This window comes from Aristolochia californica, unplaced genomic scaffold (genome assembly GCF_029961685.1).
Source record: "Aristolochia californica isolate CCGP_79_NKW_82.1479 unplaced genomic scaffold, dmAriCali1.0.hap1 SCAF_9, whole genome shotgun sequence".
NCBI classification, from domain to species: Eukaryota; Viridiplantae; Streptophyta; class Magnoliopsida; order Piperales; family Aristolochiaceae; genus Aristolochia; species Aristolochia californica.
The window spans coordinates 37,877,741-37,901,499 of NW_027182290.1; the positions used below are offsets into that span (position 1 = coordinate 37,877,741).

The 23,759-nt window shown below is 37.4% G+C and overlaps 2 protein-coding genes across 3 annotated transcripts; one reads left to right on the forward strand and one right to left on the reverse strand.

The window, feature by feature from the left end:
• The first annotated feature begins 2,568 nt into the window (after positions 1 to 2,568).
• On the forward strand, positions 2,569 to 13,080 carry LOC137942089 (probable plastid-lipid-associated protein 8, chloroplastic). The gene is made up of 4 exons (XM_068787772.1): positions 2,569 to 2,888; positions 3,704 to 3,827; positions 12,392 to 12,568; positions 12,723 to 13,080. Exons 1-4 carry the CDS (start codon positions 2,673 to 2,675, stop codon positions 12,911 to 12,913), a joined length of 708 nt encoding a protein of 235 aa, XP_068643873.1. The 5' UTR covers positions 2,569 to 2,672; the 3' UTR covers positions 12,914 to 13,080.
• A 635-nt stretch (positions 13,081 to 13,715) lies between these two features.
• On the reverse strand, positions 13,716 to 20,798 carry LOC137942088 (subtilisin-like protease SBT2.5). Of its 2 annotated transcripts, XM_068787771.1 has the most exons (13): positions 20,527 to 20,798; positions 20,307 to 20,451; positions 20,112 to 20,199; positions 19,177 to 19,404; positions 18,428 to 18,572; positions 17,910 to 18,304; positions 16,889 to 16,984; positions 16,730 to 16,802; positions 16,320 to 16,605; positions 15,913 to 16,238; positions 15,166 to 15,433; positions 14,645 to 14,926; positions 13,716 to 14,323 (listed from the first exon to the last, which is right to left on the reverse strand). In XM_068787771.1, exons 4-13 carry the CDS (start codon positions 19,350 to 19,352, stop codon positions 13,917 to 13,919), a joined length of 2,454 nt encoding a protein of 817 aa, XP_068643872.1. In that variant the 5' UTR covers positions 19,353 to 19,404; positions 20,112 to 20,199; positions 20,307 to 20,451; positions 20,527 to 20,798; the 3' UTR covers positions 13,716 to 13,916. The 2 variants fall into 2 exon arrangements, with proteins under 2 accessions (XP_068643872.1, XP_068643871.1); XM_068787770.1 differs by having other exon boundaries at positions 20,307 to 20,798.
• Between the last annotated feature and the right edge of the window lie 2,961 nt (positions 20,799 to 23,759).

A 23,759-nucleotide genomic window follows, 5' to 3' on the forward strand; every position in this document is an offset into this window, starting at 1 on the left:
AGTTCAGTGAGAGTAAATACATCTTCCTGGTTTTATATATTGATGACATTTTGCTCACTAGTAGCGAGATAGGCTAACTGTATGAAATCAAAAAAAAATTTGCGAAGAAATTTGAGATGAAATATCTTGGTGATACCACTTTTGTATTAGGTATTTAGATACCTAGAGATCGTTCTCAAGGTATCTTTGGGTTGTCACAAAAAAACTATATCGATAAGGTTTTGAGCAGATTCAGTATGAAAGATAGTAACCCAGGAGACACACCCGTCACTAAAGGAGACAAGTTTAGTCTCAAACAATGCCCTAATAATGATTTTGAAAGAAAAAAGATGTAGAAAATTTCATATGCATCAATAGTAGAGAGTCTAATGTACGCTCAAGTTTGTACTCGTCCCGACATAGCATTTATAGTTGGAGTTCTGGGTAGATATTTGAGCAATTTGGGTATGCAATATTGGAAGGCAGCCAAACCCGTAATGCGTTATTTAAAGTTAACAAAAGACTACATGCTTTCTTATTGGAGATCAGACAGTTTAGTGATCATTGGGTTCTCTGACTCTGACTTTGCGGGATGCCAAGATAGCAGACGCTCTACATCAGGCTCCATCTTTATTCTGGGTGAAGGAGCAATCTCATGGAAGTCTATTAAGCAGACTCTCAAAGCTTCTTCAACCTTCGTTGCAGAGTTCATTGCTTGTTTTGAGGCGTCCAACCACGGAATATGGTTGTGAAACTTTGTCACTGGGCTGCAAGTGGTAGATGGCATTGACAGGCCTTTAAAAATTTACTATGACAATAACTCTGCGGTACTTTATTCCAACAATAACAGGAGCTCGACGAAGTCGAAGTTTATCAATCAAGTTTCTAGTTGTTAAGGAGATATTTCAAGATAGACCGATTTCTATAGAACATCTAGGGACAGACTTTATGCTAGCAAACCCATTAACCAAGGGCTTAACACCTAAAGTCTTTCATGAGCACACTGCTCATATGGGTGTTATTTTTTAAGTTACCTTGGTTTAGTATGAGTCATTTTTGTACTATATGTACTTTAGACATTGAGTTATTCGATTTTTTACATAATAAAAATTAATTACTTATTATTCTATTTCTAAACTTGCTTGTGTTTCTTTTTATGAGCAATGTTCGCATTGCATTAAGGATTTTGGAAAAAAGTCACTAAAAACTAAAGAACAGTTGGAAATAGGCATGCCCGAGATCACATTGCATGTAATTTTCATGTTACTCATCCATATTTGAGCTATGTCATTGAGTGTATTAGTATAGTAGGCATGCCCGAGATCACATTGCATGTAATTTTCATGTTACTCATCCATATTTGAGTTATGTCATTGAGTGTATTAGTATAGTGGTCATCGTGGTTTAGTCACAATTGTATAGTAATGATAGTCGTGGTGGTTTTATTATTAATATATAAGATGGTTTTATAGTATACAGATGCACGCCTAAAGAATTTGTGATATAATTGTTTCAGGAATGATATGTAACCCAAGTGGGAGATTGTTAAGAAACTCACATTTCCTATTCTAAGTTGGGCAACATATTTTATTCAATTATATTTACTATAGGCTAAAATTAAGTGATTTAATTTTGGTAAGTCCATAAATGTCTGAAATTGGAATATGGGCCAATTGAGTAGATACCCATATTGTCTTAATTAAGAAATTGTGGGAACCCTAATTAAACAATATAAATAGAATATTATGGTTGTGGTTCCCAGAGACTAAATCTAAACACGGTTTATTTTCTCCCCATCCGGCAGAGAGACGACGGTCCTGAAGTGGAATAAAGGTGATTTAGTTGAGGAATATCACAAAACCATTTATCCGTTTGTCGTAGTAATTCTGCACTAGAAAGACGATCATTCGGAATGGATCGAGGTATTTATCCCGTATCTCGAATCCTAATCTTTTGGCATAATGTAAATTCTAGATTCGGATTTAAAGATTACGGTTATTTTAACAGGAAGATCAACAACAAGCATTACCCAGTTATCTAATTTTTATTGTTGGAAGACTCTGAAAACAGGTTTTATTAACTGCCATAGCTAATACGACTTAATTGTTCAACACATTTCCATCCAAAATGTTTCTTCAAATTTCTTATTTATAATTGAAAGGTAAAGAAGATAAACCAAAGAAAAATACTAATGAAACCCAGTTAACCCAATAGGATTTGCCGATTCCACCAGTGAACTGAGTCGGTATGACAAGGACGTAGGACGTTTTGACACAGCACTGCCCCCTTTTTCACTATGGCCGGGGGAGGGATGCCCCCTTCTGATATATATATTATAATATTAGTAAGTTAATAATTTTATATGGGGGTGACGTCTCGCATCAGGTTTTTAAAGGAGGATAATAATATAACAATTTGTGTGGTTTGGATTTAAATACAAATTGAGACGCTCACCGATTTCGTGTCTTTTACTATTATCAGAATATGTGGCTTCTGGAGCGTAGCGAGTCGCGACCGTTGGTGACCGATGAGAGACCTCAGACCTGCTACAGCATCAAACGCTTCCTCCCAAGTAGGACCAAATCGAGATTTTCTTGCTTACGTGGCTGCATTATATGACCTCCCGCCAGACAGGAATCATAAGAGGCGGATAAGTTGGAATTCGCGAGTGGAAGCAGTGTACAGAGTCAGGCATGGCTTCGCTTACGCTCTTCTCTTCTTCGAGAGGGTCTCAAATTGGCGTTTCAGCAAGCTCGCCTTCCCGTTTAATTACTTCTAGCGTCAAGCTGCCGAATCTCGCACGTCTTCCTCTTCGATCTCGTCGCAGCTTTTCAATAATCTCTGCCTCGATCTCGGCCCCGGAGGCGCGGACCAGCCCGGACGACCTAGTGGCGTCGATTCTCTCCAAGGTTTTGATTGTTTCTGCATTGTGAATTCCTCTGTTTGTTTCTCGATTATGCCAAATTTTCTCCTTGTCGTTTTCGTTTTTCATCTTGCTACTTATTTCAATCGAACTATGAACCATGAATCACTATCTTGTTTTGTGTACGATGTTAATTGCATCTCTGGCTCTGAGAGACTGTCCTTTTTTCTTTTTTTTTCCGGTAATTTTCTCTGTCTTCTTAGGTCAGTGGTGATATGGGAAAATCCACTGTGGCATTTTGGGAGAATATATATCAGTTTGTTGACACGGAAACTTTTACCTGTTTGTGACTTTGTTTAACATATGAAAAAGCTTCGTCTCATTTACTGAACATTGGTGGGCAAGTTTACAGGCACCATGCTGTTCATTTTTATGCTTACTCGGTATTAAACAAATTAAATGCCTGTAAATCTTCTCGATGTATGTAGCTTGGCTCTCTGCTCGTACCCTGGAATCCGCGTTGAAGAAGCCATATAAATACTCAGATCTTGTAGTTAGTGTTAGTTTCCTAAGCTGTATTATCTTTAATTGGCCTGCATGTGTAATGACCTCCCTAGAATTTCGTGATGACAACGAAATTGTGACAGGGCAATTATAAAATGTTGGATGGTTATTTGTTTCTGACGAGGTGGGGTTGAACTCAGTTTCACTTCTGGTTTTTATGGAGATGCTTCTCTCAAATAGGCTTGGTTGCAAATAATAATTTGTTTAGATGTGATGATTCTTTGGTTTGTTATTTCTTTTGCGTTATTGTATCATAATCTCTAACAGGACATGTTATAACCATAATTTCTTATTCAGGTTGTTGGAACAGATCGGGGAGTTTTGCTAACTAAAGAACAACATCAAGAGGTAGATGAAGTTGCACAGCAGCTACGGAATTATTGTGTTGAGGAACCTGTAAAATGCCCACTTATATTTGGAGGTGAAAACCTTGTCTTAGAAGCGGGTTACTTGTACAAGTAACTCTCTTTTGAAGCTTTAAAATGTTCATCATTCAATAAAATAATTAAATAAAAAATTTCAAGTGGTCTTTTTTTACATATTTTTTTTATTGCTTTCACAAGTAACTCTCTTTTGAAGCTTTAAAATGTTCATTATTTAATAAAAAAAAAAATTCAAGTTGTCTTTTTTTCACCTATTTTTTTTATAGTTTTCAGTGTAGATACATCTCAAACAACAGTGTTATACTGTTTTTTTTTTTTTCCTTCGTTTAGATCCTGGTATTGTTCTTCTTAGCAATTGAATGGTAGTAGTGGCACAGTAATAACTGATCTTCTGTTAACCTAATGGTTAGGTGTTTGGTTCAATTTAGTAAATGTGGATCTGGAAAAGGTTGGCTACATATTTGCCGATACCTGTTGACACAGATATAGAAGTCATGTTATACTTTTGAATAACAAACCCCTCAATTAGATTACCTCATTTATAGGTAATATGTATGCTTAAGAGTGCCTAATAATTGAAAACCCCAAGATTTTACCATGACTGCAATTTTAGAGAGATGCGAAAGCACAAGCCTATTTGGTCGCTTTTGTTACTAGATAACCAACACCAAGAAATGTCTTCATATTGGATGGTTCAGCGTTTTGATGCTCCCTACTTTATTGACCGCAACTTCTGTATTTATTATCGCATTCATTGCTGCTCCTCCAGTAGATATTGATGGTATTCGTGAGTCTATTTTTGGGTATCTACTTTATGGACATAATATTATTCGGGTACCATTATCCTACTTATACAGCAATGGGATCGAATTTCTACTCAATCTGGGAAGCAACATCTATTGATGAATGGTTATACAATGGTGGTCTTTATGAGCTAATTGTTTTACACTTCTTACTTGGTGTAGCTTGTTACTTGGGTCATGAGTGGGAACTTAGTTTTCACCTAGGTATGCATCTTTGGATTGTTGTTGCATTTTCATCTTCTGTTGCAGCTGTTACTGCATTTTTCTTAATCACCCTATTGGTCAAGGAAGCTTCTCTGATGGTATGCCTTTAGGAATATCTGGTACTTTTAACTTCATGACTGTATTCTAAGCTGAGCACAACATCCTTATGCATCCATTTCATGTGTTAGTCGTGAAATTTATTTTGCAGTTGATTAAATAGTAGCTTTACTTGGTAAAAAAATACTGTGTAAATAATGTTTTATATGTATAAAAGTTAAAAATAATTCTGTCTGTAGTGTGGATAATTCTTCCTTGGTCTGCAGTGAGCCCCTCCATTTTTATGAGAAGTCTGCTCACTGTGCAAGCTATCAACCCTGCCACCTGAGCAGGAGACCTCAACAACAGCCATGAAATGATACTTAGGTGGGGTCATTACTTTCAACAGCAATAGACCCTGTAGTGTTGAGAAACCTGAACTTCCTCTTCTGCCGGTTCTGAAACCATTTGCAATGGTTTGTCCCTGGAGATGAATAAATGTAAACAGTACAAAACTATCCCAGTATTTGACTATCATGCTGATCTTAATTTTTTTAAATCCTATTTGAGCAATGAGAATGAAAAATCTCCTTTTAGATGCAGCCAAAACTGATCTGATGAACTCGACGTAGAATTATTCTGTTCTTGCAACCATAGAAGTTTTTTTTCCCTTTATTTTCTAAAGAAAACATACTAAGATATTGTCGATATGTTATCTGTTATGATTCAAAGTCAAAATATTTTATCTGTAATGAGCATATAAGTTTGTTGAAAATGAAGCACCATATCCTACCCTAGTATTCCAAGCAGCGTCAGAGTACATATGTAAGACTAGACAAATGTTGTGACTAACTTCTGCTTGTATGTTGAGCATATGTTGTTTTTTGGTTCAGCCAAGCCAATCGAAGTCCAGTCAATACCTAAATGACTTTTTGAATACAAATGCAAGATAACAAAATAAAATCCTTCAATTTTGTGTACATATTGCCAGATACTTTAATGCATTGTTTTATCTGTGAAACATTAATGACTCCTTGGATCTGGAATCTTAGATAAATTAGTGTTAAATATCAAATAGGGGTAGTTTTATCATTTTGTATATTTTGTATGAGTCTATATGAATGAGAAACAGATTGGGTGATTTGTAGGAGTCTATGGTCCAGATTACATGTTATTCTGATGTGTAATAAATGAGATATAGAGCTTTGAGTCATAAGGGGTATTTATCTGAATGGAAATCAAGTCATTTAAGTGAATAATAAAAGAGAAGGGTGTCTAATTTTTTCCCCCATTGAGTGCCATTCAACACGCTCTATTTCTCTTCATCTATCTCTCTTTTTCTTTCTTTATCTTCTCCTCTCCTATTTTACATTTTTTCACATGGTATAAGAGCAATAAGATCTGGATTCAAAACTTTTTAAGCACTCTATTCTTCTTTTTCTAACATCTCCATGTTCTAGGAAAGGGGAATTTCAGAATTCACTACTAATTGGAAGTCAAGGTTTAGATTTTTCCAATTATTTTTTATGTCATAACTCTAGAGATGATGTCTTGTACTGCCAATTGAGCAATTATATGTTTAATTTATACCCCTATAAGGTTGTGCCTTGGGGTATTCCCAGTTGGAGTGTGAGCAAGATCCTATTCCTGTGTTCGATGCCTGTATCAACTACAAGAAGGTTGGTGTCAGCCAATTTTTTAGAAAATTTCACTTGTTTATGGTGTCAATAAGTCTTATTGAGATTGATTTTGAATGATTGTGTTCGGATTGGAGTTTTTTATTGAAAACCCTAATTTCTTAAGAAAGGCTCACATTGCCTGTGCAGCAACAAGTTGTGACTTGTTGTCTATCATTGTTGTGTTCGTTGTTTTTATAATCTATGGCTGATTCTAGTGAGATAATTACTCCTAAAAGAGAGTTTGGGACTTTGAAAAGGTAAAGTTATCACTACGAAGAAGCTGAATGGTCAAAATTATCTGAGTTGGTTAAAGTCAATTCAAATCTCAAAGCTAAAATAAATCTAAATATATTAGAGGTGATCCACCATTTCCTACTATAAATGTTTGGGAAGCAAAGAATAGTCAGGTCATGACCTGGTTACTCAATTACATGGATCCTAAGCTGAGAAGATAGATCACAAGTTATGAAGTTGCTAAGGAAATATAGATGTCTCTTGAAGCTTTATATGTGCAGGAGAGTTCTAGAATCTATGAATTGTATGCAAGATTATTTAGCACGTAGAAAGGTGAAAAGACAGTAACTGATTACTATGGTGAGTTGTAGAGCATTTTACAGGAGATTAGTATTTTATATCCATTCACCACAAATGAAAAAGAGCTTAGGAAACAATAGGGGCTGATCCATGTAGCAAAATTGTTGGATGGTTTGGGACTAGATTTTGATGTAGTTTGAGCTCAATTATTTGCATCAAGTGACATTCTATTGCTTTCCAAACCATTTAATACAGTAGTGTGTGCAAAGACAACGATGACATCGCAAGATAACAAAGAAGCTAAGGGGGTGGAAGCAACTAGTCTAAACACTCAAGGGCAACCGTAATCTGTACAAGTTGTGCTAGAAATGGTAAGGCAGAGGTTGGCATCGGGAGAGGTCGTGATGGCAAAGGTGAAAGAAGATGTGTACTTTGTGGACATAACTAATAAGTACTGAGACAAGTTTGGTAAACCAGTTTGAGCCAACTCTACTATTCAAGACAACAACGAAACCTCTTCCAATCAAACAATTGGTATTGTACATGGTGCCATGGAGGAGCTTTGTAGCTAGCCCAACATATTACACAATTCACAACATTATCCTCCTCCTCTGCATCTATAGTTTTTCCTACACTTCCTACTACACTTCCTGTCAATTTACGTACGTGTGCCTATATGTGAGTCCTGTTTCTTCGAACGTTATTCACTCAAGTGCATCATCACACATATCATGTATGTCTTCTCTTTTCACAGATTTTAGTCCATCCTCCATGGAATCGGCAAAATGTAGCCTACATCCTTCTGGTGGATCTGTTTCTCCAGTCCATGGAGTCATGAAAATCTAGCCTACATCTTCCTTGTCATTAGAATCAGTATTTTTTGTTCCAAAGTTTCCTATTAACCTTTTGTCAGCTAGTCAACTCACACAATCTATGAACTGTTCAGTAATGTTTTATCTTACTTATTGTGTGTTTCAAGATCTCAAGACAAGGATTATTGGTTCAAGGCGTGAGAGAGGACTTTATCACCACAGGAACGCTCACCACAATAGACTCATATAGTATACCATGTGTGAAGTTGGGTCCAAGGCCCATCCCAAAATGACTGACTAGCCACCTTAGGAAGCCTCTTTCCCAACTAATAATCTTAAGATATTTTACTCACTAATCCATATGGGACTATTCTTTAACACTCCCCTTAACGTGTAGGCCCTCTTTTGTGGCTCTACAAGTGGATAATATGGGTGGAGGCTCACATATGAGTACCTACTCTGATACCATGTGAAGTTGGGTCCAAAGCCCATCCCAAAATGATTAGCCACCTTAGGAAGCCTCTTTCCCAACTAATAAGCTTAAGATGGGCTTGGGCTTGGGCTTGGGCCCATCTTCCAACACCATGCAGTTGGATCACCCTTCCAATGGCATCCGCTGTTAGGGCAATGTTGTCCAATGAAGTTGATTCAATTATTTCCAAATTTATCATCCAATTTATCATTTCAATGTGACTCATGTCAATTTGGGAAGCATCATTTGTCTTCGTTTCCATTGAGTTAAATAAAGAGTAGTAGTCTTTTTGAGATAGTATATTCAGAGGTATGGAGACCCATCTCCAGTTCTTATTGTTTTTATTAGTATTTTGTCTCCTTTATTGATGATTTCAATTGTTCTACTTTGATGTATCTCCTATGAGAGAAATTTAAAGTAATGTATTTCTGAGTTTTTATAACGAAATAAAAAACTCATTTTGATGGTTCTCTTTGCATTTTTTGCATTGATAATGGGCTTGAGTTTATGATCAGAAATTTGACATCTTTTGTCAGGCTCATGGTATAATTCACCAATCTTCATGTGTGTTTTCTCCACAACAAAGTGGAGTGATTGAAAAAAAAAATCGTCATCTTCTAGAAATTGCTCGTACTATGCTACTTCATATGCATCTCCCAAAATCTATTGAGGTGATGTGGTACTTATTGCATGTTTTCTCATAAAAAGTGTTAAGGAATAGTCCCACATAGATTAGTGAGTACAAAGATCTTGAGTTTATTAGTTGGTAAAGAGGTTTCCTAAGTTGGCTAGTCATTTTGGGATGGGCCTTGGACCCAACTTAACATAGTATTAGAGTGGGTACTCATATATAGGCCTACACCTAAACTATCTACTTGTAGAGCCACAAAAGAGGGCCTACACCTAAAAACTATCCCCTTATAGAGTCACAAAAGAGGGCCTACACCTAAAATTATCCACTCGTAGAGCCACAAAAGAGGGTCTACACGTGAGGGGGAGTGTTAAGGAATAGTCCCACATAGATTAGTGAGTACAAAGATCTTGAGTTTATTAGTTGGTAAAGAGGTTTCCTAAGTTGGCTAGTCATTTTGGGATGGGCCTTGGACCCAACTTAACAAAAAGGATTGCCTTCATCTGTATTTAGAGGAAAAATTCTTTCCAAATACTGAAACTTAATGTTAACTTTTTTTCTTTGTGCACTCATGTTTTTTTATTTTGTGTTTTACATGTTTCTGGTTTCTCTATTGATAAATTATTTCTTCAAGTTGTTAAACGTGTTTTTCTTGGTTATTCCCGTACACAGGAGGGATAGAAATGTTATTGTCCTTCTACTAGAAAGATTTAAATATATTGATGTGACATTTTTTTAAGATGTTTCGTTCTTTCCTCAGTCAAACAAGTTGTCTACTCCATTCCTTGTTAATACAGGTATCTTTGCTCCTAATCTTGTGGAAGATGCTCTTAGCCACATGCCCAACACTATAGCACCAAAGTCACTACAAGTTTAGCAATGATAGAAACGATTCAAAACACCACCAACTAAAGCTCTTTCTCCACCTGCTATTCCAAAATCCTCTTTGCATGCGGCTCTTGAGGTAAGTGATTTAGACCTTCCCATTGCTCTTCGAAAAGGAGTCTGTATGTCAATTAAATATCCTCTTTCCCATTTGATATCTTTTGATTCTCTCTGGTCAATTGAAAGAGTTTGCCATTGTCCTGGTCCTTTTGTACTATTCCTTCTTCAATGTAGGAAGTTTTCGTTTCTCTCATTGAAATTAAGTTATAGATGTTGAGATGGAGGCTCTATATGATTGAGGTACATGGGTTCTATGTAATTCTCCTTCTGATGTTGTAATTATGGGGCGTCACTGGGTATATACTGTGAAAAATGAAGCAAATGATTTTAATGACAAGTGTAAAGCCAGATTGGTAACCAAGGGCTATACTTGGACTTGTTTTAGCTGAACATCAAGAATGCCTTTTTGTATAGTGACCTAAAAGAGGAAGGGTGTGTGGAGCAATATCTTTGGTATGTTGCTCAAGGGGAAATAGGGAAAGTGTGCAAATTAAAGAAGACAATCTATGGACTCAAGTGGATTTTTAGGGCATAGTTTGATAAGTTTAGCCTAGTAGTAATCTCCTTTAGTTTCTCTAAATGTCATTATGATCACTCTCACTGTTTGTCATAAAAAGTTCATCTAGAGTTGTAGTGTTAATTGTGTATGTAGATGATATTATTTTGTCAAAAAGTGACAAAAAGGGAATTGAAGAAGTCAATGAGCATTTGGCTATGCACTTTCAAACCAAGAATCTGGGTTTACTCAAGTACTTCCTCAGGGTCTAAGTTGCTCAAAGCAAGGTAAAAGTTGTTATAACCCAAATGAAGTACGTTACAGATATGCTATAGAAGTATGGTTTATTAGGAGCTAAACTGGTAGAGACACTGACGGAGATTAGTAATGATCTAGTTAAAAAAAAATTCTGAGGGGTAATTTTGTCATTTGACATGATCTTTATTTTCTAGTGAGGAGACTATCTTGCTCAGTATGTATAGGTGTGTCTATAGTCCAATTTTTATGTAATTTGGAGGTGTGTGTGAGGAGTTATATGCTCGTAAGTCTATAGAGGGTACTTGTGCCTTTTACCCTATTTTCACTTAAGTTAATAATGGAAGATGGGGCGCGAATTTTGGTCCTGATTCAGAGCTATGTACTCATCTCCAAAATCCTTGTTTCTTCTTCTCTTACCTCTTCTCTCTCTCAATTCTCTTTCCTTCATTATTTTCCAGATCTTCATGACAAAAGTAGTAATGAATTTAGAGATAAAACAATGTAGAGGTTGGTTGGAAAGTTGATTTATGCAATAGTTACACATTTCAATATATGTTTGTTATAAGCGTGATGAGTCGGTTCGTGGAGTGGCCATGTAAAGTTCATTTGGAAGTTGTTCAAAGAATCTTGAAGTACTTGAAAAAATCGCCTGGAAAATGATTGTTTTTCTAGCCTCACAATCATTTGTAAATAGAGGTCTTCATACGCAAATTATGCAGGGTCAAAGCTGGATAGAAAGTTTACTACTAAATATTGTGTATTTGTGAGCAAAAACTCGATTAGTTGGAAGAGTAAAGCAAAATATGGTGGCCCGCTCCAGTGCTGATACAAAATACAGAAAAATGGTTGACATAGTAAGTAAGCTAATGTAGATCAAATATGTTATTTAGGAATTGAACCTACCTATTACATAACCATAACCATGTATTGTATAACTAGGCAGCTATTTTCATCACAAACAATTTGGTGTTCCACAAGCGAACTAAACATATAGAGGTTGATTACCACTTTATTCAAGATACTATGATGAGGAAAGACGTTGTTACCCCCTATGTTCGATCAATAGACCAACATGATGACATATTTACTAAAGCTTTGAGTCACCGCGAGTTTAGGGTATCTTGTAACAAGTTGGGGCTTTTAGATATGTATGTATGTGTATATATATTCTAGTTTGAGAGAGAGGGGGTGTTAAATATCAAATAGAGTATTTTAGTCATTTTATATATACTGTATGTGTCAGTAGGAGTGACATAGAGATTGGGTGATTATTAGGAGTCTATGGTCCATACTACACATTATTTTGATGTGTAATTAGTGAAATACAGAACTTTGAGTCATACGGAGTATTTTAAGTAAATGGGTATTAAGTCACTTAAGTGAGAAATAAAAGAGAAGGGGATCAAACTTTTTCCCCCATTGAGTGTCATTCAATGCACTCTTATCTCTTCATCTCTCTCTTCTCTTCTCCTATTTTACGTCTTTTCACAACTAGATTATTGTAGTCTGAAATTTCCATGAAAACATACTTTTTCCTGTATGCCTGTTTGTAGTCTAAAACATGAACGCCTTTCATATTTTCTTGTAGGTTTTTTCTGTTACTCATACTTGTTAAAACTGGAACTGCAGTTTTCCTGTACTCTTTTGTTATCTTAGTCATCAAATAGATAGAGAGTTGTCTTTCCTTTTGGATCATCATCTTACAGGTTGGTATTTCCTGATCGTTCTTCAGAGTGGGACGTGGTCTACTGTTCGGTCCCAACATCACCTGGAGGTGGCTATCGGAGTGCACTTGGCCGATTGGTTTTCAAAACAAAAGAAATGGTTCAGGCTGTCGAGGCTCCAGACGTTGTAAGAAACAGGGTGTCTTTTTCTTTATTTGGACTAGGTGGGGAGGTTTCCTTGAAAGGTATGACCTCACTCCCCAAAAGATTTCTTGTTTTGCTTGCAATAGTGTTTCCAGATTCTGACATGTTTTAATGTCACTGTGGTGATTGCTGTGTTTATAAATTTGGAATTTGTTCTTGTTTTTGCTGGATTCTGATCTAGTAAATATTTTGTAGGTAAACTGAACGTTTTGGATGATAAATGGATCCAAGTGGTGTTTGAACCTCCTCAGCTTAAAGTGGGAGCCCTAGACTTCCAGTATGGTGGTGAGAGTGAGGTTAAGCTGGAGATCACCTACATTGATGAGAAGCTTAGACTAGGGAAGGGATCTAGGGGCTCCCTCTTTGTTTTCCAGAGACGAAGATGAGCCTCGGAACTATATCAGAGATGCATAGAATAGATAGATAGGGAAATCCCTTTTTTAGTCCTTGTGCATTCTACCCGTTTTTTGTTTGGCCCTGTAAACCTCCAAGATGTTGCTTTTAACTTTTATGTAGTTTTTTTATGGCCCAAATATTGATTTGCTTTGTTCGCTCCCCTGCCCCACGATTGTGCTTGGACTTCCGTTGACGCTTTGACTTCGGCATGCAGAAGTTCCTTTCTGTTGTGTCAAAACCTCAAAAGAGGCTAACAAACTTCTCTCAAAGTTGCCAAGACGTCGGGTTTGGATTAATTTTTCAGGTATGCTTAAAATTCAAACGGGCTTTTGTAGGTAATATTCAGCTCAAACCTCTGCTTTTTCTAGGATGAATTTGGCTCCTCTTGTACAATTGAGATTCTCAATCCTTGGCATGTCCAACATAGCTCCTGGAATCATCCCAGCTCCACAAATAAACTGCAGAAGACAGAAGAGAACTATTTGCGCACGCCTGCCTTCTGCCTCTCACTTAGCTAACTGAATGAATGCTAAGCTCCATCTGTTTTTGGCTTTCCTATCAACTTTGACTTAACCCACACTAATGAGATAAAAACCCTTGCAGCAGGTACTCGTTCAGACTCCTAGGATCCGGTCGTTGACGAGTGGAGTTAGCTGTGGTCGCCGGAGCATAGGGTCCAGGTAAATTTTTGCGAGATTATGCGAGATTGATTTGAAAACACCGGATTTATTACTTTTTCCATATTCCAGATAACGTACTCGTGGCAAAAGAACCGCTCGTTAAGCATCCGCAAAATGACAAAGCGGAAACCAGCAGTCTCCGTTCTCTCATACATATAGATTAACCTTTAACGTCATTTCTTACACATGTATATATGGTTTCTTATTCATCATGCTACAAAGAATATATCACAACAATCATAATCGATGATACAGAAAACTTCAAAGCATCACATGACAATATATATATATATATTTATATATGGCATCTAACTTAACTGCTGTAACCCATAGCTACGACAGGGATTCTCACCTTGTGCCCTCTGTTACCTTTCATCAAAATCTCGCCAAAGCTGTACAGTCCAGTCAGTGACCTCACTGTAAGGGTCACAGTGATTTTGTGGGATGAACCAGATCGCAAAGTCATAGCTGAGGGGCTGACTTCTAGTGCAACCGCAGGTGACATCCTTGATGTGATTACATACGTTTCTGTTTCGGCAACATTTGTTACTGTACGCGTTACAGTTTGAGTTCCTACCAGATGGGACACTGCTATAGAAGGAGCATTAAGATCAGTAGGGCGTCCACTGCTGGAATTGCATCGGGAGGATGTGAAGTTTGAGATTTCATGACGATCAATGCCAGGTATGGAACAAAGAAAATTTATGTAGTCCGAGTAACCTGTTGAACAAGGAGCAACAAAGAATCAAAACTACTCCTCTTTTTTTTCAAGTAATTGTAATCAATGTTCTTTTTTTAAGACATTTGAGTATGAAAAGCAAAAGGTTGAAGAGGGACATGAAAATGCAACTTTTTTGTCAAATGCAGCTGAGGAAACAGTCTCTTGATTTGTACACGAAATGTTTGTTAAAAACTCAGGATGCTTTCTACAAATAAGGAGTGACACAGTTGATTTGATTTTACTGAAGCTTTAGTTCTAGTGAGCAAACTGTTATTAAGAATGCATGTTTGGACATGGTTAGAAACAAAAATTAAAGATACCTGCATCATAGATGAGTCCAGGGTCCAAGGCAGCCCTAGGGTTGACAGCTCCACTTCCATAATCAAATGGTGTGCCTTCTACAAGGGTCACCTTCTCCATCCCAGTATACTGCTGAGCTTGAATGGGCCTGCCTGCCCGATCAAGTGTAGAGGATGTCGTCATCAGTGCTGATTTAATGGCAGCTGGACTCCAGTGGGGGTGTTTCTGCTTTATGAGAGCAGCTATGCCTGCAATATGTGGAGCTGCCATGCTGGTTCCAGATACCATGGCAAATCCCTCTCCTGCTCAAAAAAGAAAAACATAGATTTGCAAGCAAATTAGAAGCCCACTTAGGTTTATGAATGAGGTTTATTCTCAGGGAAAGCACTGATTACATGTCAGGAACAGGTGACCACAGACTAAGCTGTTTTAGCACATGAATAGTGTATAAAGCGAAGTTTTAAAATGGCATCTCAAGCAGAAGAGAATCATGAAATTATCACTACCACAGGAGAGCAAAAGAATTATCAGGACGTATTACCCAAGTAGTTGGCTTCATCTGTTCCATTAGGGGACCAAGCAGCCCAAATGAGAGAACCAGGGGCAAGAATATCTGGTTTGAGGATGTCAGCATCTTGAAAGCCGAAATTCTTTATATCAGGTCCCCGAGAAGAAAATATTGCAACCTGCGGAGCTGATTTATGGAGTTCAGGCATCAGGCCATAACCAATGCTACCCATTGCTTCAAAGTGGGTGACTCGTCCAACCCAATCTCTTGTCGTTGACTTGTTGTAATAGTCAATAAGTTCCTGCAGTAGAAGATCCACAGTGGTATAAATCAACTAGAATATATTACAACATCCAAGCAAGAAATTAATTTCTAATGATCAACTTATACCTGTCCTCATAAGGAGGTCAATTAGATGCAAACTACTCATGCAAGCCGCAAAATAGCCATCTATTTATGAAACAAACAAGCCAGAAAGAGGAATTTTCATATGCTTTTCTGTTCTGGTAGACTTTCTGTTCTCAAGTGCTCCCTCGTTCGGCAGCAAAAGTAGAGATGATGTGGATAGAAGTCACTTTCTCCACATTATATGAGTTTCAAACATCACCTAGAATAACAAGCGAATTCAAGGAAAACGTAGCAGTGCAAGTTTTTTAAGATGCCCTTCATACGAATTATTAACTCTTCTATTTTCTTGTCCTAAACTGAAGCTTCCTTTAACATATTTCTTTTTTCAGCTATATCATTTGCATTAAAAATAATTAGAAGAGACTAGTTTACCATTGATTTGTCAACCTCTGTGATGAGAATCCCAGGAATACTGACAGGGACAGGATCAAATTTGGTTCCTGGAGAAACATTCTCCACAGCAAGAATAAAACCAGCAGCACCAAGACTTTTAGCTGTGTCAGAAACCTTCTTGACACATGCTGCACCCATTATGAAATTGAAAGAGTACCCACATAGGAGAATGTTTCCTTCCACTTTATTCTTGTTTAGAACTTCAGGCCTTTGACAATCCGAAGGACTATACTTCAAATCTGAAGAGTCCAACATCACATCATTTGCTGCTACCAACTTGAAAGTTTGGTTCCCATGTGTAGCAGCTACATTAGAAAGAAATCTTTGGCCATTAGCATGGACTCAGTCTAACTGATAAGACAAAAGTACAACATCAAGTAACTTACGTGACAAACCAATTCCAGGTAAAACCTTGCTATTTCCAAGTGTTACATGGTTTTTATATCTACGGTCATCAATTGCAGCAGCAACAGTTGCTATCCAGGGACTGTACGACACCAAAGATTTTGGGAAAGGGCCACCATTTCCAGCAGCCTGGGCAACAAAAACCCCTGCTTTGACAGCTGAAAGAAGGGTGGCATCAAAAGGATTTAAAAATGTGGTGGTGGTAGTTGTTGTCGGACTATTTGGCCCCACAGAGAGATTAAGAACATCCACACCATCTTGAACAGCCTGCTCACAGACAACAGTATCAGGTTTATACACTCACATCTTGACCAACAGTGAAACTAATAAACAGATAAATATAGGCCTCATAAGCTGTTAATTTGCACAATTAACACGAAGACACACTCACCTGCTCAATGGCTGCCATTACATCAGCTACAAATCCTCCAAAAAGCCTGTATAGTGCTTTGTACACAGCAATCCTGTACAGTAAATAAAAAAGAGGTGAGAAAATATTTCTTAACCTAAAACAAAGAAAATTCACATTGAAGTCTTTGACAAAAACCACCTGGCACGAGGAGCCATCCCACTTGCTTTACCAAATTCATATCCATGTATTCTCACAGGAATTCCATTATTTCCAGCTGCAATCGCTGCTGTATGACTGGTTCAGGATAGTAAATCAACAAAAGCATGAATCAAAGAGAAAAGACAAGAAATAATATAAAAGAAGAAGAAAGTACAATAATGAGTATAACTATGCTTCTAAACAACTAAATGATATAGTTCTCATCCTCTTTCATTCTTTATATGACAAGACCAAGCAGTGAAAATATGGATAGACCCTGTGACTTGGGCCTTTCACTCAACGGTCACATGGGAGGGTTTCTAGTGTGAGATCTTGGGTTTAAGTCTCACCAGGGTAAAATGTTTCAACATACAAAAAAAAAAAAAAAAAAAAAAAAAAAAAAGGACAGACCAGGCTGGTGCTAGCCTTGTGTTGATAACTACTGGTTATAGCATCTATTCTCTCTTACATAACTGAAGCAATCAGGACAGAGCATTCAGTGACTACTAAAAAATAGAAGATAAATCTTATAGTAATCAGTAATAAACAACTACATGAGATAACAGATCAAATCATAGATTGGAGGAAGCAATGATTCATAACTAATACATGAGAAGTCAACTACAACTTAAACAGGTAATATAGATTTTTTTCCAGCTAAGAACATCCCTATTACCAGTTATAACTAAGAAACAGAATTGTCGCTTTTTTCCTAAATGTGAAGAATCAGAAGTATCATCAACCATTATGATTTTAATGTGGCAACTTCTCACTATCCAAAGTTTTGTTAAGATTAACTATATGAGGGAAACTCGTCTTTTTTTAGAATGATTATCAACAGCCTGTAACTTTGAAAAATAAACTATAATGAGTAAAAGTTACCAAAAGTAACAAATATGCATGATAGTAAGTTAAATTAGTATCAGAGCTTTTACACGAGCATTAGAGCAAAGCAATCAACTGAAGATAGAAAAGCAGATTCCTTTCAGAGTTGAGGTTTTAAAGACTTAATGAATCTAACCTTCCATGCCCATCACCATCCAAAGGAGATGCAAAATCAACATCAGGATTAAATTGTCCAGATGCAATTGCAGCTGCGGCAAAATGTTGAGCTCCCACTATTTTCCCATTACAGAAGTCTCTCTTGGTGTGTGGATCAGTTTCACACTTCCCTCTGTAATGAGGTACAGGACCATATGGTTCAGAATTATGGGTTGCAAAACTTGGATGCTCTGGATATATCCCTGAGTCCACAAAGCCAATCACAATATCTTCTCCTGCCCGATCAAAGCCACCTCCAGTTGGCCATACCCCAGTTGGCAGTCCCAAAAATTGTGGCGTGTGAGTAGTTAACCTCTTCATCTTCATGTCTTTCTCCACATGTTTCACCCTTGGCACCATCCTAAGGGCTTCAGCCTACCAACAAACATTTTGAATGTGTCAAGCACTAGAGAACTAAATTTACTTATCAACAGAAGGAGTACTCAATTAAATATCAAATGAAAAGATTCTCTGATTGGTTAATCCCATGTAACTAACCTGTTCAGGAGTAGTGTGAACTGCAAACCCGTGGAGAAGATGGCGATAGCTATAGACTTTATGGTATGTTCCAGGAGCAAAGACAGCCTTGAGAAGGTCATCGTGTTGCTTCTCCAGATGAGCAGAGTAAGCTATCACCGATTCACTGCAAGAAGGAACTATGAAATGCTTCTAAATAAAAGAACAGCTACAGAAATCAAAAGCTGGATATTGCAATATGGCAGCAGTGTCCATAACAGAAAGAACAAACAAGTTGAGATAATGGTAGTCCAGAGGCTGCTAGAAGCACCATCACAGGTATTTCTGAAAGCAAACACCTAACATCTCTTCTCTCTCTTCAACTGACAACAACGATATTTATAATCAAACAAAGGCACGGGTACTGCTTAAAAGTGAATGGCTCAGAATCGAAAGAGCATTTGCACTAGAGGAACCTCTCTAATAAAGTTTTATTAATACAATTATACTAGAAAAAGACACAATTTTTACAACAAGATTCAAAAGACCAACAATTTAGATAAAGACCACCGGTAGCAACTGACGTGGACACCATTTCAGTAGGTGGCTCTGCCATGGTTGCAACACGCCGAGCCCCATAGGTATACCCAAAAGTCATTGTTGCAGGTAGTGACATGTTAATGCACCAAAGGCAAGTGCGCCTTCAGCATTTTTTTTCCCGATTTCATGGTCCTACAAGGCGAAAATCCAGAATTATAGTTTATCTTTATGGGGGGAAAATCTTTAGGCACCTGATGATATCAATCTTTTCTCCAAACTCTAATGCAGTTGGATCAAACCCCTCAATTCCACCAGTGTAACTCACAACCGGCTCCCCGTGCATAGTGACAATGTAGATATCCCCATCTCCAGAAACCAGAAGCCCTAAAAGTGCCAAAACTGCCAGCAGAAGCACCATTGCCCTCATTTTACTCCACCTCGAGCTAAACACTGTTAATAACTTGACGTCTTAACTTCGCCTGAAGAATGAAAAATTAAAAGAAATAAACTAATAAGGTTCACATTCTTTACGTGGAAGAAACAGAAAATTTCATCGACGAGACAATTATGGACTTTTCAACTAAAATTTCCGCCGTAGAGCCAAGAGAAACAGGAATGAATGGGACTGTCTCTAATTAAAAACATTTAAAAAAAATAAAGTAACAGATTCAACTGAGGAGAAAAATATTCTCTTTCATGAAAGATGACCTCCGAGCATTAAAATCGCAGGAGTGGAAGAATCAAAGGGATGACCAGAGCAAAATATAAATATTCTCACTTCTCACACAATAGAGCCATTGTCACTACCAAGGAATGGAAACTGCGGGCAACAAGACCGAGTACTGAGGTAGCGCAAGTACAGAAGATGACGAAGGCCGATGAGAAAAAAGTTAAAAGGAATAATTCGATTTCTTGCCCAAAAGAGATTATTGGAGCTATTGACGGTTTCTTTTTCAGGCAGCACAAGATAAAACCGTGCAAACCTTGAATATTTCAGCATCGAACACCAGCAGACCATCAGAAAATTGCGAAAGAACATAGAAAAAGTACGCCTTGGAAGTTCAACTATGGAAAGGAAAACCATCACCAGGTTCGGTATACTCGAAGACAATGAAGAAGCAATAGAACGACAAAAGCGGTCCTCGCGTTCACTCTAGACACAGAGCAGTACTAAGTATTAACATACCTGAATAGGACAGTTCGTCACTGCAAGATCTAATGAACTTCCGGGGAGCAAATCTCTTACATAGCACTCCGCCGTCCAAGCTTCAAAGCTGCAAAATAGGCAAGGAAATTTTCGGATACCTCCCAATCTACTCCGAAGAATGAATTGCAGCAAATACAGCATTCCCATGCACAATAACTCATCACAACAACGAACCTGAAACATTAAAAACTCAAATTCGATCCCTCCCTGCTCTCCGCCACGAGAACATCTAAAACCGAAAATAAACGCAATGAAGTGATCTTTCTCATCGAACAAATACGAGCAATCTTATTGTCGAATCCTCTCGCATTGACAAAACCTGACATAAAATCAATCAACTATCATCCCCAGCGAAATCCGCTGCAGAACGATCAGATACCGATTCCTACCACACCTTTACGCCATGAGAGCATCCGAACGGGCGCAAAAGTCCAAAAGCTCGATAGGTTTTTTTTTTTACGGAACACCGTTTCAAGTAAAGAATCACAAAAATCACAGCAGATCCGCTCCACTCCTACATTTGCATGCTCAAATTCGCATCAGATACAACGAAATCACGCCCCTCGGGGCGAGATCAAGCAAAGAATCGCCGGAGCAGTCTTTCCACGTTTCTATTTTCCACCAGTGAAGCATCAGTGAAGCACAGAACAAAAAGGTTGGAGACAACTTGGGCAATTATAGATGGAGCAGTGTCTCACTGTATTTACGAATCCGCCACTGTTGCTGCTGAGCAGTCTCTAATCTCTGGGGCTCGGGAGACTTTTCCCGACAAGGAAGCTCGAAATTAGGGAGAAATGAATTAAAAAAAGAGAACAGTAATGCGGTAAAGTCACCACGTAAACTAGTTAAATAAGGATTATCCATTGTTTGGGGATAAAAAGAAGAGCGTGAAGGATAGAAAATTCGACTTTTTTGTTGTCGGGGTCTCGTCCATTCATCTTGCAGTGCCGAAAATACCCTTGACGGTGGTATTAGCGTCCCGACGTTATCCAATCGGTAAACGAAAGAAATTCTGAAAATGACTAGCTAACTACCTTGCCGTTAATTGACGGGAATACCCTTGTCTTTTGCACAACATGGATGCGCTTGTCCTCGTACAAATCGTGGTGTGCCTGATGGGGGGTTTTTAGGTATTTCAGTCCGGAATTAGATTCCGTGTCCGAAGTACACGTGTCATAATATTATTGCTTGATTTGTTTTTTTGAAATGGAGTTACGGCGACATGATTGCGTCTTATGTTGTCTCACGGAAAGTTTTGTTATTATAATTTTTTCTTTCTCTGGCGTTTTTAATGCACGAAATTTTGGTACGTCTCGGTTCCAGCCCATCCCATTGGTTTCCGTCCGCCACTATATATATATGTGTGCCATAATTAAATGAATTTTACTAGTGAATAGGCACAAGTCCTCATTTTAATAAAAAACGGAAATTTCATGGAAAAGAAAATGTGCCCAACACATGAAAATTTGTGGCTACGTACACTAGCGTTACCACACTTTATGGTTCAATTTAGCCAGCCACTCCCACAACACATGCAAAAGTGTCCCCTTTTACTCAATCACCAAATATCATCATGGGATCGGGATCCATCAAATCTCCTATGATTGTCACTTGAAAATTACCCTAAAAAAAAAAGGAGATTGGTAATTTGCCTAAAAAAACAGATATCCTTTTCACACTCGCATTGAGTTCCGATTTATCGAAGGGTCAGTTACAGGAGAAAAATATAATGATTATGAATATTTTCAAGCATCTCGGATATCTCCGAATTTTGAGGCAGACATAAATGATTGTCTTTTATAAAATAAATATTATTTAAAATATGATTATATCAGTAAGAAATAATTATACAAATTAATTAGACATAGATAAGTTTTTTTTTAATTATTTTTATTTTAAAAAAGTGTTAAAAAGGTAATAATGTGATTTTCTTGTTAATTTAATATAAAAAATTAAAGTAATAACTCTGAAATGGTTCTTGATCAATCATCCTACTTTTTTATTTTTTTATTTTTTTAATATTTATTTATATTTAGTATAGACATAAATATTAAAAATGAATAAAAATATTAATAAAAAATGGTTGAGGACATTTTTTATGGTATGGGTGCTGCCTTGGATTCGGACGCTTTGGAGTGAAGGGTGATTAGAGTAATTGGATTTTGAGCGGTTTGGATTTGGGGAATCTTTTTCGGGGGCGGAAAGGAGCACTTTTGTGCGGCAGCGCATGTGGGGTGGCCCGCAGGACTTTGTCGCGGTGCTGCTGCATTGCATGTGACGCGTCGTGTTGCATTATTATTACGAGGTCTAGCACCTCCCCTAAAGAGTTACTGATTAAGTCTGCTTCTCGCTGTTATTGGCGTGAGCACGCAGGGATCCGTTAGTGTGAGTCAACACGGATTCGAGTATGATGCCTTGGTTTCTAAAGTGGGCAATCATGGGATTCTTAGATGGAGCTTTTGGATCTGAGTTTACACTTTGATTGGAGCCATGTGCATTATGAGACTAATTCTTCTTATTATTATTATTATTATTATTATTATTATTATTATTATTATTAATAAAAAAGAAAATAAAATAGGTTTCTTATTTTTAAGAAAATAATAATAATAATAAGAAACTTAGGAATTGAGTGGTGACGATGAAGAAGAGGACAACAGAAAGGCGAGGCGAGGTATGATGATGAGCGAATGGGAGGGCCGTGAACCATTAGGCAAAATGAGAAAAGAGGAAAAGAATGGGGAACTAGAGGCGAATGGGGAACGCAGATATTTGCCTCCACTATTCGTCAAGATCCGATGGCCAATCCATAGGTATTAAGTTTGTTTGAGAGTATTTGTGCTAATAGAAAATCATAGAAAGAAAAAAAATCCAAACTATAAGTAATTCTTTTGACTAATTTTTCTAGCTTTTTGCATGTGGAAAGAAACCCAAAAATCATTTCCCATTAATCTTGTCCCACAAAAAGTTTATAAAAAGTAAAAAAACAAGAAAAAGGGTCAATGAAAATTTTACTTTTCAATGAAAAATTAATATTAGGAAAAATGTAAGAAAACTAACTTTTCTATTGTTTTATTTTCCTAGGACGAAGAATGAAACTTAGGAATTGAGTGGTGACGATGAGGAAGAGGACGACAACAAGGCGAGGCGAGGATGTGGAGCTTAGGTGATGGCAACGACGAGCGAATGGGAGGGAGGCGAGCGATTAGGCAAAATGAGAAAAGAGGGAAAGAATAGGGAACTAGATGCAAATGGGGAGCACAGAGTCACTAACTATGACATATGTAACAAATCCATATTAGAGAGGCTAAATTAAAGACCATCAAGAAGATGTTTAGATCTGTAGATTGTGGCTGTCTCCCCTAAAGACAACCCAGAGATAGGTTTAAGGGTCATTTAACCATAATACGTTTAACCATAATACGTTAAAAGTATTAATAATTTTTTTAAAAATTTCAATTAATAAATTAAAATTCTTTATTTTATTATTTTTTAAATAAAAAATCATCGTAGTATTAAAAGTTAGAAAATAGTAAGTGACGTCATTGACCTCAAATGACCAACATTTTGGATGGTCTATCTCACATGAGACTTGGAAAATAAAAATGGCATTGTAAGTCCACCGGG